Source organism: Manacus vitellinus, unplaced genomic scaffold, assembly GCF_001715985.3.
Source record: "Manacus vitellinus isolate BGI_N305 unplaced genomic scaffold, ASM171598v3 scaffold_31_pilon, whole genome shotgun sequence".
Taxonomy (NCBI): domain Eukaryota; kingdom Metazoa; phylum Chordata; class Aves; order Passeriformes; family Pipridae; genus Manacus; species Manacus vitellinus.
This window is the reverse complement of record NW_021940379.1, coordinates 2,244,419-2,260,911: the sequence shown is the minus strand read 5'-3', so window position 1 is coordinate 2,260,911 and position 16,493 is coordinate 2,244,419. Positions and strand designations below refer to the sequence as shown.

Below are 16,493 nucleotides of genomic sequence, written 5' to 3'. Positions count from 1 at the left end.
CTGCAAGGGTTTGGTGTGATGACCCCAGGTCTACAACCTGCTGGTTCTGGGTCATTCCCAAAGCTGGATTCCCAAGACTCTGCGCCCTCACTTTGCCATGGGGTGGTTGAGGGGGTTGAGTGTCTAGGGTCTGATCCCACCTCGTGGCATTACTAGGCTGTTGGAGGATGCAGTGTGTGCTGCCATTCCAGTGTGTCACCTGATGCTTCATCTGGGACTGTCCTGCTGTCCCATGCCCCAATACTGGTCCAGATGTCCAGGGGAGCTCCAGGCCAAGCAGCTTTTGTGCCGCTGAGCTCTGCCTCCCTCCATTCTGTTATGAAAGAAAAGCCTCCAAAGTGGGCTGTTCCATAGTGCAAATGCCCAATTTTGCCTGAACTTCCTAAACCAATTTGCATGTGAGATGAGCCAAATGATGGAATGTCAGGATTTGAGGGAGTTCTGGTGTGTGGAACCCTATGGGGCTGGGCTGCCCTCCTGGCCCCCCATGTGATCTGCTGGTTCTCTTGCAGTGTTACACAGCAGTTCCAGCAGATATTTTGAGGCTATTTCCACCTTTTTTCTTGCCCTTCTGCAGGTAAATCCAGCAGTACCAAATCCCACCTGACACCGGAGGACAGTGAGCACCTGCTGCCTGTTCGGGTGGCTCTGTGGCCCCTATAGCCATGGGAATGCCATGCCATGGGTCCTCTGTGCTGTAGAGAATGGTGTGGGTTGTGCGTGGCACCTGCACTGGGCAGCCCCCTTTTCCTGGGAAAGGAAAAGCCTGGATGTTGAGAGATGCTCAGGGCAGAGCTGGACATGGGGTGCAGCGTCTGTGCCTGGTGTCTGGTGAGGACTTAGGGGTCCCCTGTGGTTTGCAGACCTTCCTGAGTGCCAGGTGTGGGCCCTGGAGCTGGACAAGGCAGGATCTGGCCCTGATGGAGTTGTGAGATGGCAGTGAACGTCCTCGTGAGCTGGAAGAGATTTCCTGCCAAACACGGTGTGTGGGGACGCTGAGTGATGAGGAGACAGTTCCATCCTGGTGCCTCCCGGCTCCTGCATTTGCTCCTCTCCCTGCTCAGCTGGGGGGTCCCAGTGGGTGCTTGTCACCCCAAAATAGTTCCTCTTCTCCCTGGGAAAGAGACTGGGGAGCCCCATCAGGCAAACCCATCCTCATATCCTATTTTTCGATCCCCATCTACGGAGTGTAAATCCACTCCCATGCCAGTGTGCAAACCCCACCAGCCCGCCAGAGGATCGTGTTGGGATCCATTCAAGTTCAAAGCCTCCTGTTTGGTGATGACACACAGGAATAATCTCCCACTTGGCAGCGGAGCAGCAGTTTGGGTTGGTTGGTTGGTTGGGGTCTGGCTGCTGCCGACGCTCCGTCTGCGAGTGTGTTCCGAGTGAATGGACGAGCCCTAAAACCTGCTCCTTTCAGACCAGATTAATCACATTAGGCTTTGTCAATGCAAAAATTACCTCATCATTGGCACTGGCAGGTGGTGGAGAGCAGCAGACTTATTCAATATTTAAGAAAGCTGCATTGCAGAGCTGAGAAGGCTGGAGAAATAGGTTGCCTGTGTCAGTGTCTTTGCTGGTGGAGACAATCTCTGCAGGCATCGAGTGGGGACTGTTGAGCTCACCGTAAAAACCTGATGGTTGCACTGGGAGCCTGTAAAATACTGAATTGTCTGTTTTCTACCCTGGGTTGTTATTTCCAGGTGGCTGAAGGGGTGAGTTTGGGCAGCTGTGGGAAGGTCTCTCTTTTCAGGTGCCCAGTTTGTGGGTGGCTTTGGGTCCTGCCCGGGGAAGCAGCAGCTCCGTGTCCTTCCTGGTGCCGTGGGGTGGGATGGGCTCATGCCGTGGGGCTCCTGCTGCCTTTCCCTGCCTGCCCAGGAATGCTGGTCACTGATGCTGCGTCTGCCAGGTTTTGGGTGCTGGAGAAGCGCCCACGAGTTGGCACCTCCTGGCTCAGAGCGAGCGGCGATGACGGGAGAGGCCGAGGGATCCGCGGAAGGCGTTCAATCCCATTTTATCAGGGCACGATCACATTCATGGGCTCCGTCACACAGAAGTAATGGAGCGGCGTGATTGGAGTCATGTGGCCCTTCCTTAAGGCCAGAAATTAAGACCTCACTGCTATTCCTGGCTCTGCCCTGGACACGTTGGCGCTGGCGGGAGCTGCCGCCTCCTTCCAGCATCCACTGGGGAACCTCGAGCAGCTGGAGACCTGCTCGCATCCCTGCTCATCTCAGACCAGGGGGAGCAAACCTGGGACCCTCTGGGGTCAGCCAAACCCTAGAAGGTCTTGGCAACCTCTTAGGTTGGGATGTTTCTATTTCATTAACTAAATGCTGCTGCATCCCATCGATCACCACTTGGATGGGCCACATCCTTTGGCTTGGGAGCAAGGATTTGGTGGGGGAAAAAGCCACTGTAAGCTGTTATTTTGTTCTCTACTACGTGCTAAAAATGCAGAACCAAGCATTAGGGCAAGTGAGGGTAGTTGCTGGAAGTAATGCAAAGTAGATCTTCCAAATCTATTATTTATAGGCGAAGGAACGGATTGTGAATTCCTTCAGGAACTGTCCCTGGGCTCCACTCCATCCGCAACAAAGCGAAACACTCGTGGCCTCTCTATTATTAGCAGAAAGTTCTAGTTGGGGGAAGAAGTTTCCTCCCCAGTGCTGAGTGCTGGTGGTCACTTTATCCCCTTTGCTAGGAAAAAACAGGGATTTTCCACTTATTTTCCCCTGTTGCAGGGCTGGGCTGGGCACTCCTGCTCCATGTGACCTTAGGCAGGTCCCTTATCCACCCACATCTCCACAAAAATGGGTGGTGGCATCACAGTGCTGCCCTTCCTCCCGGAGCACCCTATTAAATGTGTGCCCACCCCACAAGACCCCCAGGCTGTGCTGGAACCCTTCGTTCCCAGCGGGAATTTGCTGCTGCACTGCGGATTGTGGAGGTGGCGGTGGGGACTTAAATGAACAATTTGCTTATTTAACTGACCTTGTTAATCAGAGCCTTCTGGTTTGGCACAGGAATAGGCACTGTGTGAAACCAGCGGAGCACTAATTACCCACGTGCTTCACTTCTCCTTTTTTTCCAAAAATATTTTCATGTATATGTAAGTTTTCAGTGAAGCCAAGGTGAGCCTCAAATCTCTGACTCCTCAGAGATAACTGCAGAGCAGGAAGAGGATGATGGGAATTATGTTTTTTCCTCCTTTTTGGGAAAGTTTTATGGTTTTCTTGGCTTGGAGTTTGTGATTTCAGTGGGGCAAGTTTACAACCTCCTGTTTTCCCTCTTCTCCTTGGGAAAACCTCCCCAGTGCCTCTGCTGGAGTTTTTCTGGAGTTGCTTCATGCCCTGAAAAGGTGCATTTACCCATTTGGGCTGAATTCTGGTGCTGCTGGGGTGCACTGGCACCTCTGGGATGCTGGAGTTGGTGCTGGGGGTCCCTCCCAGGCAGGGAGGAATCCACAGCAACATCATCCCAGGGCAGCAGGGTGGGGAGATGAGGTTCTCCCAGCCTCTGGACCGTTCATCATCCACAACCAGGCTCTGCAGAGGTTTTAGGGGGGTTTTTTTGTGTATTTTTAGTTCTTCTGCAGGCAGAGGAAGCAATTCAAATGCAGGTGCTGTGAGTGGTGCAGGTGGGAGGCTGTTGCTGGGGTGTCTCTGCAGGTCCCCCATCCATGGAGGAGATGGGTGGGGGGAAACCTGGGGGTGGGAAGCAGCTGAGCTAAAAATATTTCCTCCATCAGCAGGAAGCTCTAAGGAAGGGGGGCTTATATCCAGAGCCTTGTGCTCCGGTCAGTGCTGCAGCAAAACCCTTCCTGGAGGGATTGTCTTTGCTTTTATTCCCACCTTAAGAGCTGTAAAGGGAGGCTCAGCCTGAGCTTCTCCCTTTGCAAGTGGTGTCTTGTGGGTGATGCCACCCCTGGACACACCAGCTGCCCTTGGGGACCATCCTGGGAGTGGTCCAGGTGGGACCACTGCCCTTATCCCTTGGCAGTGTCATCATCCCTGGCACCGTACAGGGGTGAGGGGCTGTGCAGGGGGATGGATCCTGCCCTGGGCTGGGTTTGGGGGACGCTGCTCTGCCCAAGGTGATCGCCTTCCATAAAATCACTGGTTTTCACTCAGAAGAGATGATGGGATGGATGGATCCATCCCTGCTCTGTGGGTGATGCTGGTCACTATCAGTTTGGACTTTGTCATCCTCATGCAGGGATTAGGGGGGTGGGTGGAGGGGTAAAACACCTCCAAAATATGGGAATATAAAACAGGCTGTGGATTTGACATCAATTTGTATTTCAATAATAGTATCAGTTTTGCTGAAAGGAGGAGGGTTTGAAGAACCCTTTCTTGACGAACCTCTTGGAGATGAGTGGACAGACCATCGTGTTTGGGTCCTGTTCCCATGTCCTCCCTCAGTGCCTCACATGGATCCATTTAGCAAAACCTTTAGTAAACGAAAATAAAAAAGGAGGAGTTTTGTTCAAGAGGGAAGGTGGTTTGGGGAAGGACAGCAAGACGTGCTGGGTTTTGGGGAGAAAGTTCTGTGGTTTGTAGATGTTTCTCTGAAATGGAACACTCTCTTCCCTCCCAGCTCTGAAGCCTCATAATTAATGTGAGGTCGGGTATCTCATTAATTACAACTGTGCCGAGCGTGGCTGTGCTGCCTCCTGGGAGTGGGGTGGTGGTAGGATCCTGTGTCTCATGCACAGTATCAAGACAGTCGCCAAAGTAACATTCCTACTCCAATTCCTCTTAATGCCAAACGTAAAGCCTTTCCAGGTATGATTTTTGGGATTTTTCTTGTTGTTTTTTTTTCCCTCCAGCCTGGCTGAAAGCTCTGGGTTACCGTCATTGGCATCGCTGCTGTCTGCAAGTGAGGTGATTGACTTGCCCAGTGTGCCACGTTGGTGCTTTTCATCAGGGCACTGGTGTCCCTGAAGTCAGTCCCCGAGTGCCCCGGGAGCGGGCGATGACCGACGCCGTGGTGGGCGGCAGCTCCGACCGGTGGATGTGCCCCAGCGACAGGACCATGTCTGTCCGAGCCAGGTGAGAGGAGGGGACTGGGGCTGCGGGAAGGAGGGGAGTCCCCAGGGTGGGAGGTGACACAGGGTCTTCCTCTGGGAACATCAGGAACTGGGTTTGTGCCGGTTGGACGAGGATGTTTTGTGGTGTTACCCCCTAAACCCCCTGAGCGGGTGATGGGGACAGACCCGTGGGTGGGCATGAACCTGGTGCTGATGAGGAGCCCCATCTGTCTGTCCTGATGTTCTCCAGTGTGGTCACCATGCAGGGAGGTGCTCCATCCATCTCTGTCCTGGCTGGGTGGGTGGTGGCAGCACCCATGGTTGGGTACAGGTTTTGGGAGCCTGGAGGATGCAGGGGCTGGGCAAAGCTCGTGTTCGGAGCTGCTTTGGGGAGAGCACCGGCTGTGCCAGGCTGAGCTGCCCTTGTCCCTGCTCTCACCTAATCCTTATTCCCTCTCTTTCTTGTGCCTCCCAGCAGCGAGAAGGAGCAGTAAGTATCTCCCTTGCTTTTTTTTTGTTTGTTTGTTTTTAACTTATTCCTCTGATGGCTTTGAGAAAATACGAAAAGCCTGGTTTTAGATGCCAAAAAAAAAAAAAATGAGTTTGGGAAGTGTTGCATGCGGTTCTGATGCATTTAAGGTTCAAGACCATGCAGTTGCATTCAGTCCAGGAAGAAAAATACACAGGAAAGGTCTTTAGATGAGCAGAAAGATGGAAGGTATGAGGGACATTTGCCTTTTGCATCCTTTGTTGTTCCAGTCTGAGTGGCAGACATTACCCTGTCACCAGGTTATCACTGCCTGACACCCAGGCTGGGCAAAAGGATCCTTGGAAATGATGTTAGAGGAGGAAACACTCCCATGTTTGCTGAAATGTTCCCAAAAAAGCCCCACCCACTCCTGCTCCATCACCCCGGTACCTCAGCTCACTGGCAAACCTGGTGTTCCACAGTGGAGAGGAGGCTGCAAAGTGAACTGTGTTGGCTGAAACGTGGAAATAATGAGAATATTTTTATAAAGGAATTTTTTCTCCATATAAAACAAGTGTTTCCATGTGAAACCCTCAAAAAATGGAGATAAGAGCTTCCAGCCGGGGTGGGGGGCCATTTGCAGCTAGAAGGGATTTGAGGGGTGGGGTGATATCATAGCCCTGCTTTTGGGTTTGGGGATTGGTGCCTGGCTGTTCCCGCACGCATCCGTGGTATGAATCACACGTGTGATCCATGGATGAATCCCTGTTCCCACAGGCTCCCCTCCGGCTGGGGCGGCCAAGCCGACCGGCAGCGCAAGGGCGAGGAGCTGACGGATGAGGAGAAGGAGATCATCAACAGGGTCATCGCCCGCGCCGAGAAGATGGAGGAGATGGAGCAGGAGCGCATCGGGTAAGGCAGTGCTGGTGGCACTGGTGGCATTGGAGGTCCAGAGGGACATGGGAGGAAGCTCCTGCTTGGCTGCTTTCCTGGGAAGCAGCTACTGCACTGCAGTGTTTCTCCTGAAAGGAGCCTGCGGGGGATCTTTGGTTCTCAGCCAGGAGGAACCTGCGCGCAGGGGAGGGATCTGCTCTGTGTGCTGCTCCTGCTCTGTGTGCCACGGAGTTTGGGCCAAGGATTTATGGTGTCATCCGGTTTTTTCAGTCTAAAAGGGGTCATTAATAACATGCCATTTTGTGAAGCTGCTTGTCCAGGAGCCTGAGCCCCCGTGAGTGTGGGCAAAGTCATGGCTCACTGAGAGGGGCTTTGTCTTGTTTTGGGAAAACAGACATGGGGCTGGAGTGGTGATGGATCCATCCCGGTGGTTAATCTCTCCTGCCACCCTGAAATGAGCTGTCTCTGAGGCTCAGTAGGTCTGAGTGATGCTCAGGGCTGGTACATGCTGGGACCAGCTCCTGGGGATTCTGGGGTACCCATGACCACTGAAGGGTACTGGGGGCATCCTTGGCACCCATTCAGAGGGTGAGAAGAGCCTGTGTTTCCTTTCCTGCCCCTCTGCTCTTCCTGGGCAAAGGTATCAGGTGAAATAATGGTAATGAGGTATCAACTTGCTCTGCTGGGGCTGGTTTTCCAGTGGGATCTCCATAATCCCATTTGTCAGGCATCACACCTGTTTTCCTTACAGAGGAACAGTTTCTTCTTGCTGAGCTTAAGCATCTGGCTTTTTTTTTTTCCCTTGGAGGGAACATACTCAGGCCCAGGCAGGAATTGTGCTCTCCACTACTCTGGGAATGCCAAAGCCCATCTTGTAGCTTGTGGAAGCTTTGCTGTCCCTTAATAACACTTAAATTGAGTGTTTGTGGTACAACCGTGGTGAGCTCTGGCTGCACCCTGTGGCCTCCGAACTGGTGGATTTATTTACTCACTTGCAGAAATCCTTTGTTAGGAGTGGTCTGTGAACAGCCTGGACAGGTTTTGCCTTGACAGAGGTTGTTTTCACTGCCAGGGCTTGGCAATGCCCCTTGGATGTGCTGCTCCCCCAGGCTCAAGATGCCTCCCCAGCTTGGCATCACCTCACTTTACAACAGGTAGCGCTTTCCTCTCCCGGCTTTTTGGCAGAAACCAGGTGAAAGTAGCTGTGAATGGTGGTGATTCATTCCCAAAAAGTGCTTACAAGCAGCGTTTCCCCGGCTTTGCCCATTTGCAGCCCTGTAAGAACTACTCTCAAACGTGATGCTCTTTGGATCAGGCATAAATCATCTTCAGCAGAGAGGGGGGAGAGATTTATTTTGCATCGTGCAGCTGTTTGCCAGCCTGCAGAAAGCCTCCCTTTTCGCCTTCGTGAGCCGAGGAGGAGGAGGTTTGCTCATTCTCATTCATGAAAAGCCGGGCGGAGGACTGGGAGCCGGGAATGCTGGCGGATGTGCTGCCGCAGCTGATTCCCCCCCTGCGTGGAGGCGCAGCGGGAGCCGTGCCAGCCCCTTTGTGTTTGTTGGCTTGCACAACAAGAGCTGTGGGATGTTCAGCTCCAGAAATATGGGACAGCGCCTGGATCAGTCTCGTACGGAATCATCCGTTCAGGAGCTGCTCGGACCTTATCCAGGAGAGCTCCTTATATTACAAAATAATCCGGGTTTGCCAGGCTGGCCTCTGGCAGGGAGGCAGCGGATGTGGATGTACCTTGGTCCGACAGGCTGCTCTGGGATGCTGCTCCTGGAAAGCCTGAGTTTCTGGGATTTGCTGGGATTTTCTCTCTCTGTAAGGGAGAAGGAAAAAAAAAGATCCATTAAAACTTGTCCGGAGAAGCTGTGGCTGCTCCATCCCTGGAAGTGTTCAAGGCCAGGTTGGAGCAACCTGGTCTAGTGGAAGGTGTCCCTGCCCATGGCAGGGGGTGGAACTGGATGGGCTTTAAGGTCCCTTCCAACCCAACCATTCTATCATTCCATGAAAATTTTGGTTTTGGTTAATATAAGGAAGAGCTCATGTGGAGTGAGCGTGCCTTCCAAAGAGGGAATATGTGGTAAATATTTGGAGTTAAGTGGATGTTTTTGAGGGGTTCATTTGAGCTTTACATCTGATACTTGAGCAATCATGAATCCCACAGCTGGTGCTGGCTGCAGATGAACCTCCTTGTGCCTGATGTCTCTCCCAGTTTAGTTCCCTCCCTCTCCTTTATCCTCTGTCCCACCAGCCCCTTACCTCGGCTGGGTTGGGAACAAATCGATGCTGCTTGTTGAGATTTTGTTTGTGGAATTGGACTTTGTGTCAAACCCAGCTCAAATTAATCCAGTGAAGGAATATTTTTAGCCGCAAGGGTGGATGGAGCCCGTGGGATGCATGAGCTGGATGCTGATGAGGATTGTAGGACAGGGACACTTTGTGTGGGGCTTTTTTTGGCTGGATCATTGTCTCATGGCATAGAGAAGGATAAATAGGAGCTGAAATCATCTTAAACATGACACAGCAAGAGCACGTCCGGCTGGAGTTGATGAAGGACTTGACAACTGCTGGGTGAGGAGGATAATCCCTTGGGCTGGTTGAGGGACACAGGGGCTGAAAGCTGTTGGGCAGAGGGATCAGAGGTCCACGTTGGCGGGGATGAATTTGCTGCTGTCCCGTCTCACTCCCTGCTTGGCCTGGCTCATGCTCAGGGGGTCCCTGTGCCGGCTCTGGTGATACTCCAGTGATGGTGATGCTCCAGCTGCACTCCAGGAGGAGCCTGTTCTTCCCAGCTGGCACAGGAGCACCTGCAGGCACTAATTGACTCCATTATGCATCTATAATTGGGTGCCATCAATAACACACCGAGTCTGCTCTGCTGCCTAATGAGTTCCAGCCTGCTCTTGGCATTGAAGGAAAGATCTCAAACCACCCAAAGTCAGAAATTGATATTTCTGGAGAGTGCCTTGCATGGAGCTGGTTCTCCCAGGGGTGAGCTGACATATGGCTCCTGGATCCCCTCCAAAAGTGCTGTGGCTTAACTGTCTCCCCATGGGTCACAGCCTCTCACCTTTCCTCTGAGAGGACCAGCTCTAGAGCAGGATTGCATTTTAATTTGGCTGCTTATTGCTGGGATGACACATAGATAATGCTGGAGCAGATGGCTGAAATCACAGGGGATTAAGTCATTAACCTTGGTGACCAGTAGCAGGGAGGCTCACTGGGGACCACAGCCTCAGCTCTTCTTCCTTGTGTGCAGACAACATAAAAATAAAATTAGGGGTCAAGGAAGGGCAGGGAGGTTGCTGGAGACAGGCAGGAATGTCTCCCGAGATGCCAGCTTCTAAAGGAGATGAGGTTGATTCATGGCTGGGAGACAACTCATGCTGCTTGAGTTTTTGTGGGATTTTGGTTGGGTTTTTTCCCTAAAAAAAATCCTCCTCTCTTATTTCCAAGGCTGGGATGACCCTGTAAAGTAACAACCCTCCTGTAACACATCCTGGGAGGCAGCAAGCACATGAGCATGGAATGGGATATCTGGAAAAACACAGGTCCCTGTGGCCTCTGTGGGCATCTCCTCTCCATGGTGAGGGCTCAGCCTGGAAAAGCCCAAATGGTGCTTTACCTTTAGTCACCTGAAAACTTGTAGGGGAGGAAAATTGCTTCTCATTTCCCATCCCAATTTTAATTATGTTTTCTTTAATCTGTAGCTTGGCTGCTTTTCTTGTCTCTTTTATGCCATTAAAATTAGCCTTAATTTAATATTCAGCCCTTTAAGGCACATGATTTCCCCATGGAGGCAAAGCAGTGCTTAATTCTGGAGGCACTTTGTGACCTCCTTTGTGTTCTACTGGAGTTTCTTTTGGCCATGGTTGTGGTTTTTTGGTGGCTGAGTCTGTCCCTGCTGGTTCCCACGTGGTGCTGGGGAGCACCTGGCTCATCATGCCCTGGATCAGGTCCTTCTCCTACCCCCTTTACAGCATTAAATGTCCTCCCTGGCACAAAACCCATTAAGCACATCTTTACCATTAACTTCTGAGTGGCAATGAATATTTAAACACAACAAACTCTTGTGTGCCTGCCCTGCTGTTAAGTCTTGTTTTCCAGGATCATCAGCACTTAATTCCAGTGTCTCTCTGTCCTTCTCTGCATCCCTCTGGTCCTGGTGCAAGAGAAAACGCTGATGCTGCAGCACTGAGAGTTCCATCAGATCATTTAGGTTGGATGTGATGATCTTGGAGGTCTTTTCCAAGCATTAACCCAGCACTGCCAAACCCATCACCAGTTCCATCCTGTCTAGGATTGAGCCCAGCCTAAGGTGGTCCCTCATCCCTGTGGGGATGCCACAGACCATGGGAGATGTTTGCAGGTCTCCTGTGACCGTGAGCCCTTCCCTGCCCACTCCAGGGCTCTGGAGTGTGGGCAGGAATGCCTGGGGAGGGCTAGCTCACTGCCTTGGGGCTGCTCACCTTCCTCTTCCAAACCATATTTATGGGGCTGGGTCGTTAATATGTTATCATTAATATGTTTTATTGCTGTTATCTCAGGTGCACGTGGAGCATTTCAGATGCAGCTGCTCCTATCTCCCTCCCATCAGTGACTAATCCGTATTTCTTTGGCGGGTGACGGATGTTCTCCCGCTCCACAGGGCTGGCTCCGGGTGCTGGGCTGAGCCAGCTCCCTGCTACCAGCTTCAATTACTCCTCTCTTGGCTTTTTTCCCCCCTGTTTTAACAATTTGAAGGATATTTCCTGCTCTTTAAGGGCAGTCCTACAGAGGCCAGAGGGATGGGCACTTGGAAGGGCAGACAATGGCAAGGAAGGTGTGTAGCCCTGGAAATGTGTGAGGGAGAGGGATGAACTGGAGGGCAATAAAAATGATAAAGAAATCATATCTAGGGGAGAGAAAAGCTTTGGGAAAGGCAAAAAGCTTGGCAAGAGCAGGGCTTCCCTTGGTTTTTGGTGGGAGACTGTGTGGAAATGGGGCTCTGGAGGTGCTGGATGGAGCTGGAAAGAAACCTGGGCTATTTGCTCCCAGTTATTACTTAATCAGGAGCTTCCCAGCCCAGGGGTCCCAACACAACACCCCCTTTCCCAGGGCTCTTTCTGCCAAGCTCACCCCAGGACTTTAACTTTTTATCCACTTCTCTCCCAGCAGCGTTTGAATCATGGAAAAAAAAAAAAAGCCCAATTTTTCCTTCTTGAAGGGATGTTTTAATTAAGGAAATGTGCTTGGCTTGCAACGGGTGCCACAGGTGTGTGTTCTGGCTGCTGAGCTCTTCCACTGGTTAAAAAACCACTTAAGGAGCCGCTTGTGCTAAATGAGAGACTGGGAGAGATTTTGCAGCTAAATAATGAATCTCTTGAAATGCAAAGGCTTTTTCCTTTTTTTTTTTTTTTTTATCCCTTTGATTGTGCCATTTGTTCTAGTTTCTATAATAAGTTTGTTTGGGCTTGCAGATTTCCAACGGGAAGCTGCTTTGCTTGGAGCTCTTGCAGCACAGCCTGGGGGGGGATTGCAGGAGGTGCTTGTGCTTTGCTGCTTGGATAAGAAAGGGTTTTCTCCTCCAGAATATTCCCCCTGGTGAGGTGGGAATGATGTGCTGCCACAAAAGCTGGAGGTTGTTGGTTGGTTGCTGTTGGGGGCTCTTGGTGGGGACCCTGCACTGCATGGGCAGGGATTCATTTCATTTAAATAAGAAACATTTGGGGAACAACCAGTTTCCAGGGTTTTGTTGGAATACTGCTGGCTGGGGGTTGTGGGATGAGGCAGCTCTGTTGAAGTCGCTGGGAGCTCCGTGTTTGCAGCAAAATATGCTGGCCATGGAGCTTGGGAAAGGCACCAAGGGTGGGTACTGATGGGTAGGGATGGACAGTCACATCTCTTGAGTAAATCCCAGAATGGTTTGGGCTAGAAGGGACCTTAAAACTCATCTCATTCCACCCCCTGCCAAGGGCAGGGGCACCTTCCGCTAGACCAGGTTGCTGCAAGCTCCATCCAGCACTGGAGCACCTTCTCCATGAAGTGGAAAAGCACAAAATCCCCTCACCATGGTCCAAGGATGTTATTTTTTAACGAAAGGCTGCAAACCAGAATTGCTGTTTTTAGAGCCCCCGTGGTCCTGTCGCTGCCAGAGCTGCGGGCGATGGAGACTGAAGGAACTTGTGAACTCCTCCATCTGCTGTCTGGTGACACTGCAACTGTGAAAACAGCGATTTCTCCCCACTGCTGGCTCCGTCTGGCTCTGCTGCTGCCCACCCAGCCCAGCAATCCCATCTCCCTGCTGGGAACGGGCTGTGCAGGTTCATTAAGAACTGTCAGGAGGCACCTCCACACTGGCAGCCTGGAGCCCATGGGGAGGAGTGGGAGATTCCCTGGTGGGTTTTAGCAGAGCTGTTGTCTCCCACCTAACTAAGATGATGTGATAACGTGGCTTTGGTTGGATAATGTCTGCGGAGTCACGGAGCTGCATCCCCACATTGGACTTGATGTGGTGGCTGGTGAAGTGCTTTGAGATGCTCCTGTTGACTGCAGTGAGGAATTTCTGAGCTGTGCTAGGCTGCACGTCCCACAGTGCTTTATTTTAGGAAGAAATCCTCCCCTGTGAGGGTGGTGAGGCCCTGGCACAGGTTGCCCCGAGAAGCTGTGGCTGCCTCATCCCTGCAAGTGTCCAAGGCCGGGTTGGACAGGGCTTGGAGCAACCTGGGCTAGTGGAAGGTGTCCCTGCCCATGGCAGGGGGTGGACTAAATAATCTTTAAGGTCCCTTCCAACCCAACCCATTCTATGATTGCATGATTTTCCCCCCTCTTGCTGCTGTTCCTTCATCAAGCTTTTCCCCATGGAGCCCATGGAATACCAGCCGTCCTGCAAGTGGCTGGACACCAAACCAGAGGCACCCTGTGTGGACAGAAGCTTTATGAGCCTTTCAAAGGTGTTGGCAGCCAAGTCACCATAAATCCAAAGGTGTCATCAGACATGTGGGAAAATGTCTTTCCAGCGCCGGGTGTTTTTCGCGCCGCGCCGTGTTCACGGCTCTGTCGGATTTGGGTCAGGCTGCCGAGGGGGATGGTGGCCTCGGGGGCTGCTCTCTCTGGTGGGCTTGGATCTCTTCCTCCCTTCCTTCATTCCTGCTCCTTCCTCACTGAATGGCATAAATAATGCATCCTTTTTCCCTTCTCGTGCTATTTTTAGGGCCAGGATTCTGGGTTAACTGAGCGTACGATGCTGGCAGCTCCCTCCTGCTTCCCAAACTCCTTTTGCCAATGCTGGTTTTCCAGAACTTCCCTAACTGTTCATTTTTTTTTTTTTTCTACCTTTGCAGGAACCAAAGGTGTGTTTTTATAACCTGTTCTCCAGTGGGCTTTTAGCATTTCATTTAAAGAATTTCCATAATTTCCACTGTAGGCAATATTTTTCCTTAATTAATAAGAAAGCTAATTAATTCATTCAGTCCTTACTAGAGCCCTTCCAGGATTTCTTGCAGCTCTTCGTGAGCAGTCACTGGGTGGAAAAGTTTTCCATCTGGGGACAAAGCTTCTTCACTGATGCCAAAGTGCTCTCTGTAGAGATGCTGCCTTGGATGGATTTCCACATGCATGTACGTGGAGCTGGGGCTGCTGTCAGCTCTCTGGCTGCATCAGTGGAAGTTAATATTGTGCAATATGAAGTATAAAGGACATGCTGGAGTATTATATCCACCCCACTGGGACGTCTTTTCCCCTGGTTGCATTCCCACAGTTGGAAGGGGAGATTCTCTACCGGGAGCTGCCCAAGGAAAAGGAGCGGCCGGACCAAAGGCAGTGGCTGCCCCTCAGGAGCAGGACCCTGACCCCAATATCCTGAGCCTTTCCTGACATTCCCTGTCCCCTCTTTGCCAGGAGGCTGATGACCAGGCTGGAGGACATGCGCCGCAGCGTGCTGGGGGACGGGGTGAACCGCTGCATCCTGTGTGGGGAGCAGCTGGGTCCGCGTGGGTCTGCCTGTGTCGTGTGTGAGGACTGCAAGAAGGTGAGGCCCCTCCCTGTGCCCTGCACCTCCCCGGACCCCCACAGCACCCCCCAGACCCTCAGAGCTCATCCCTGATCCCCACAGCCTGTGGCCCCCAAGGAATCCCCCAGCAATCGTTCCTGACTTCAGGAACCTGTTGCAGGGATGCCGTGTGGACTGGCTGGCTCAGGGATTGTTAATTCAATTTATTTTGTAATTTCGGGCTTTTAGCAGTTGGAAATTATAATTTCGAATGAGGTTGGTGCTTGTGAGCGAGGGGGTCCAGCAGAGTGGAGCTCCTGTAGCTCTGAGCACGGAGAAAGGAGGAGTTTGCTTTGCCATACATGGCTCACACAGAGCATCAGGACGATCCTTGGGGAGGGTTTTATTGACAAATCTGGGAGAGCATCTCAGCTCTGGGGGAACCTCAGTCTTTGGGGGCATGTTTCTTTAGCCCCACATCCCTCCACACGTGGCATGAGAGGACATCTCCGAGGGTTTCTGTGCTCACTGGTGCTTGTGCTGGAAGAGCTCTCGTTAACCAGCCCTCATTAACATCCCACTGGTGGTGCTGGTGTGGTGGGACCTTGCAGTGGCCAGAACTTTTGTTTTCCCTGCAGAATGTCTGCACCAAGTGCGGGGTGCAGACCACCAACAACCGGCCCCACGCCATCTGGCTCTGCAAGATCTGCAGTGAGCAGCGGGAGGTGAGTGTGGCCCCCCGGGCTCCCCCTGCCCCAGGGATATGGTCCCTGCCCTTGGTGTCACCCTGTGCACTGTCCCCACCCCAGACCTTCCAGATGGGACCAACTGAAGCTCCCAGGGATTTTCAGCACCACTAAGCCTTGCCCAGCTGCTCGAGTCTGGTTCTTACAGCATGGTCTTGTTTTCTACATAAAATGACATTTATTAGTCCAAAACAAAGTCTTGGTGTCGCAGAGGCTGTTGTGGGCAGATTGATTGACTGCTGCCTGCAGCATGAGCCAAAGAGTTAATTAATTAACAGCATGGGCTGCAGGGTGGGGATGTGGAGTTGTGTGTCCTCCACCTGCTGGTGCAGGGGGATGAAGTCCCCAGGACCCCTCCCAAGACATGGATGCCAGCCTTCTCCCTGCTCCCCCAGGTGTGGAAGCGCTCTGGTGCCTGGTTCTTCAAGGGTTTGCCCAAGCAGATGTTGCCCCAGCCGATGCCCGTCAGCAAGAACAAGGGACCCCAAGCCCCGAGCGAGCCCAGCCCGGCAGAACCGCCCACCCCAGACCCCAAAGTGTCTTCCCGGGCACCCACCCGAGGTAGGTGACAGCGGGTGCTGACCCCCCCAGCATTGGCAGGGGTGCTCCCAGTGTGGTATTGGGTCTCTCCACATTGTTGGCATGGGAAAACTCTGGGAAAAAGCACCAGAGCAGTCCTGTGGCTGCTGCCTGTGTCCTAAAGAGCGTAGAAATGGTCCTGCTGCCCTCCCTGCCTGCGGAGGCTTTATCCAGGCTGTCCAAGTCGGAGGTGGATGGGATTGCAGGAACATCCTTCAGCAAAGCAGCCCCGGGTGGGGATCAGGAGTTTGGGCAGTGCCTGGGTATGAACACGGTGACGGAGAAGCCTGGGAAAAATAAGAATAAAAAGGGAAATAAGGGTTGGTGTTGGGGGGAGTGTGGGCTGCAGCTTCACCCCTTCTCACTCTGTTTGTGCCCCCAAGGCCAGGCGGAGGCCGGGCCCCCCCCAGCCGAGCCGGACGCCGAGGGTAAGCACCGGCCTTCACCCTCTCCCCGTGCCACTGCCCTGGTGCCGCCTGTGCTGAGTCCCCTCTTTCCTTCCTTCCATTCCCATGACGTTTTCCCGCAGAGTTTCCCATGGGAGGCTGCAGCAGGACCTCTCCTTACTGCTGCCGCCCACCACGCGGGGACTGAGTTATTCCTGGGCTTCCCCACCCCCTGCACACGCCGGGGCTGAGCGGCTGCGATTCCAGCGCTGAGCTGTGGGTGGTGGGTCCTGCTGTGAGGGGCAGGCGATTTTCTGCTTATTTAATGGCAGTCCTTGGAAAACCTCCCGGAGAAACTCCTGGAGGTTTGTGGGGGCTTGTGCATGTCTGCAAGGGATGGAGCAGCTGA

General features: G+C 52.6%; 1 protein-coding gene across 1 annotated transcript in view; it reads left to right on the top strand.

The window, feature by feature from the left end:
- The window catches only part of RPH3A (rabphilin 3A), a 29,310-nt gene that overhangs the window by 2,024 nt on the left and 10,793 nt on the right, over nucleotides 1-16,493 (top strand). The window contains exons 2-7 of the mRNA XM_029961189.1: nucleotides 4,835-5,057; nucleotides 5,511-5,525; nucleotides 6,282-6,416; nucleotides 14,283-14,412; nucleotides 15,012-15,098; nucleotides 15,515-15,680. Of these exons, the coding sequence (XP_029817049.1) occupies nucleotides 4,981-5,057; nucleotides 5,511-5,525; nucleotides 6,282-6,416; nucleotides 14,283-14,412; nucleotides 15,012-15,098; nucleotides 15,515-15,680 (610 nt within the window). The 5' untranslated portion in view covers nucleotides 4,835-4,980. The remainder of the gene's footprint in view (nucleotides 1-4,834; nucleotides 5,058-5,510; nucleotides 5,526-6,281; nucleotides 6,417-14,282; nucleotides 14,413-15,011; nucleotides 15,099-15,514; nucleotides 15,681-16,493) is intronic.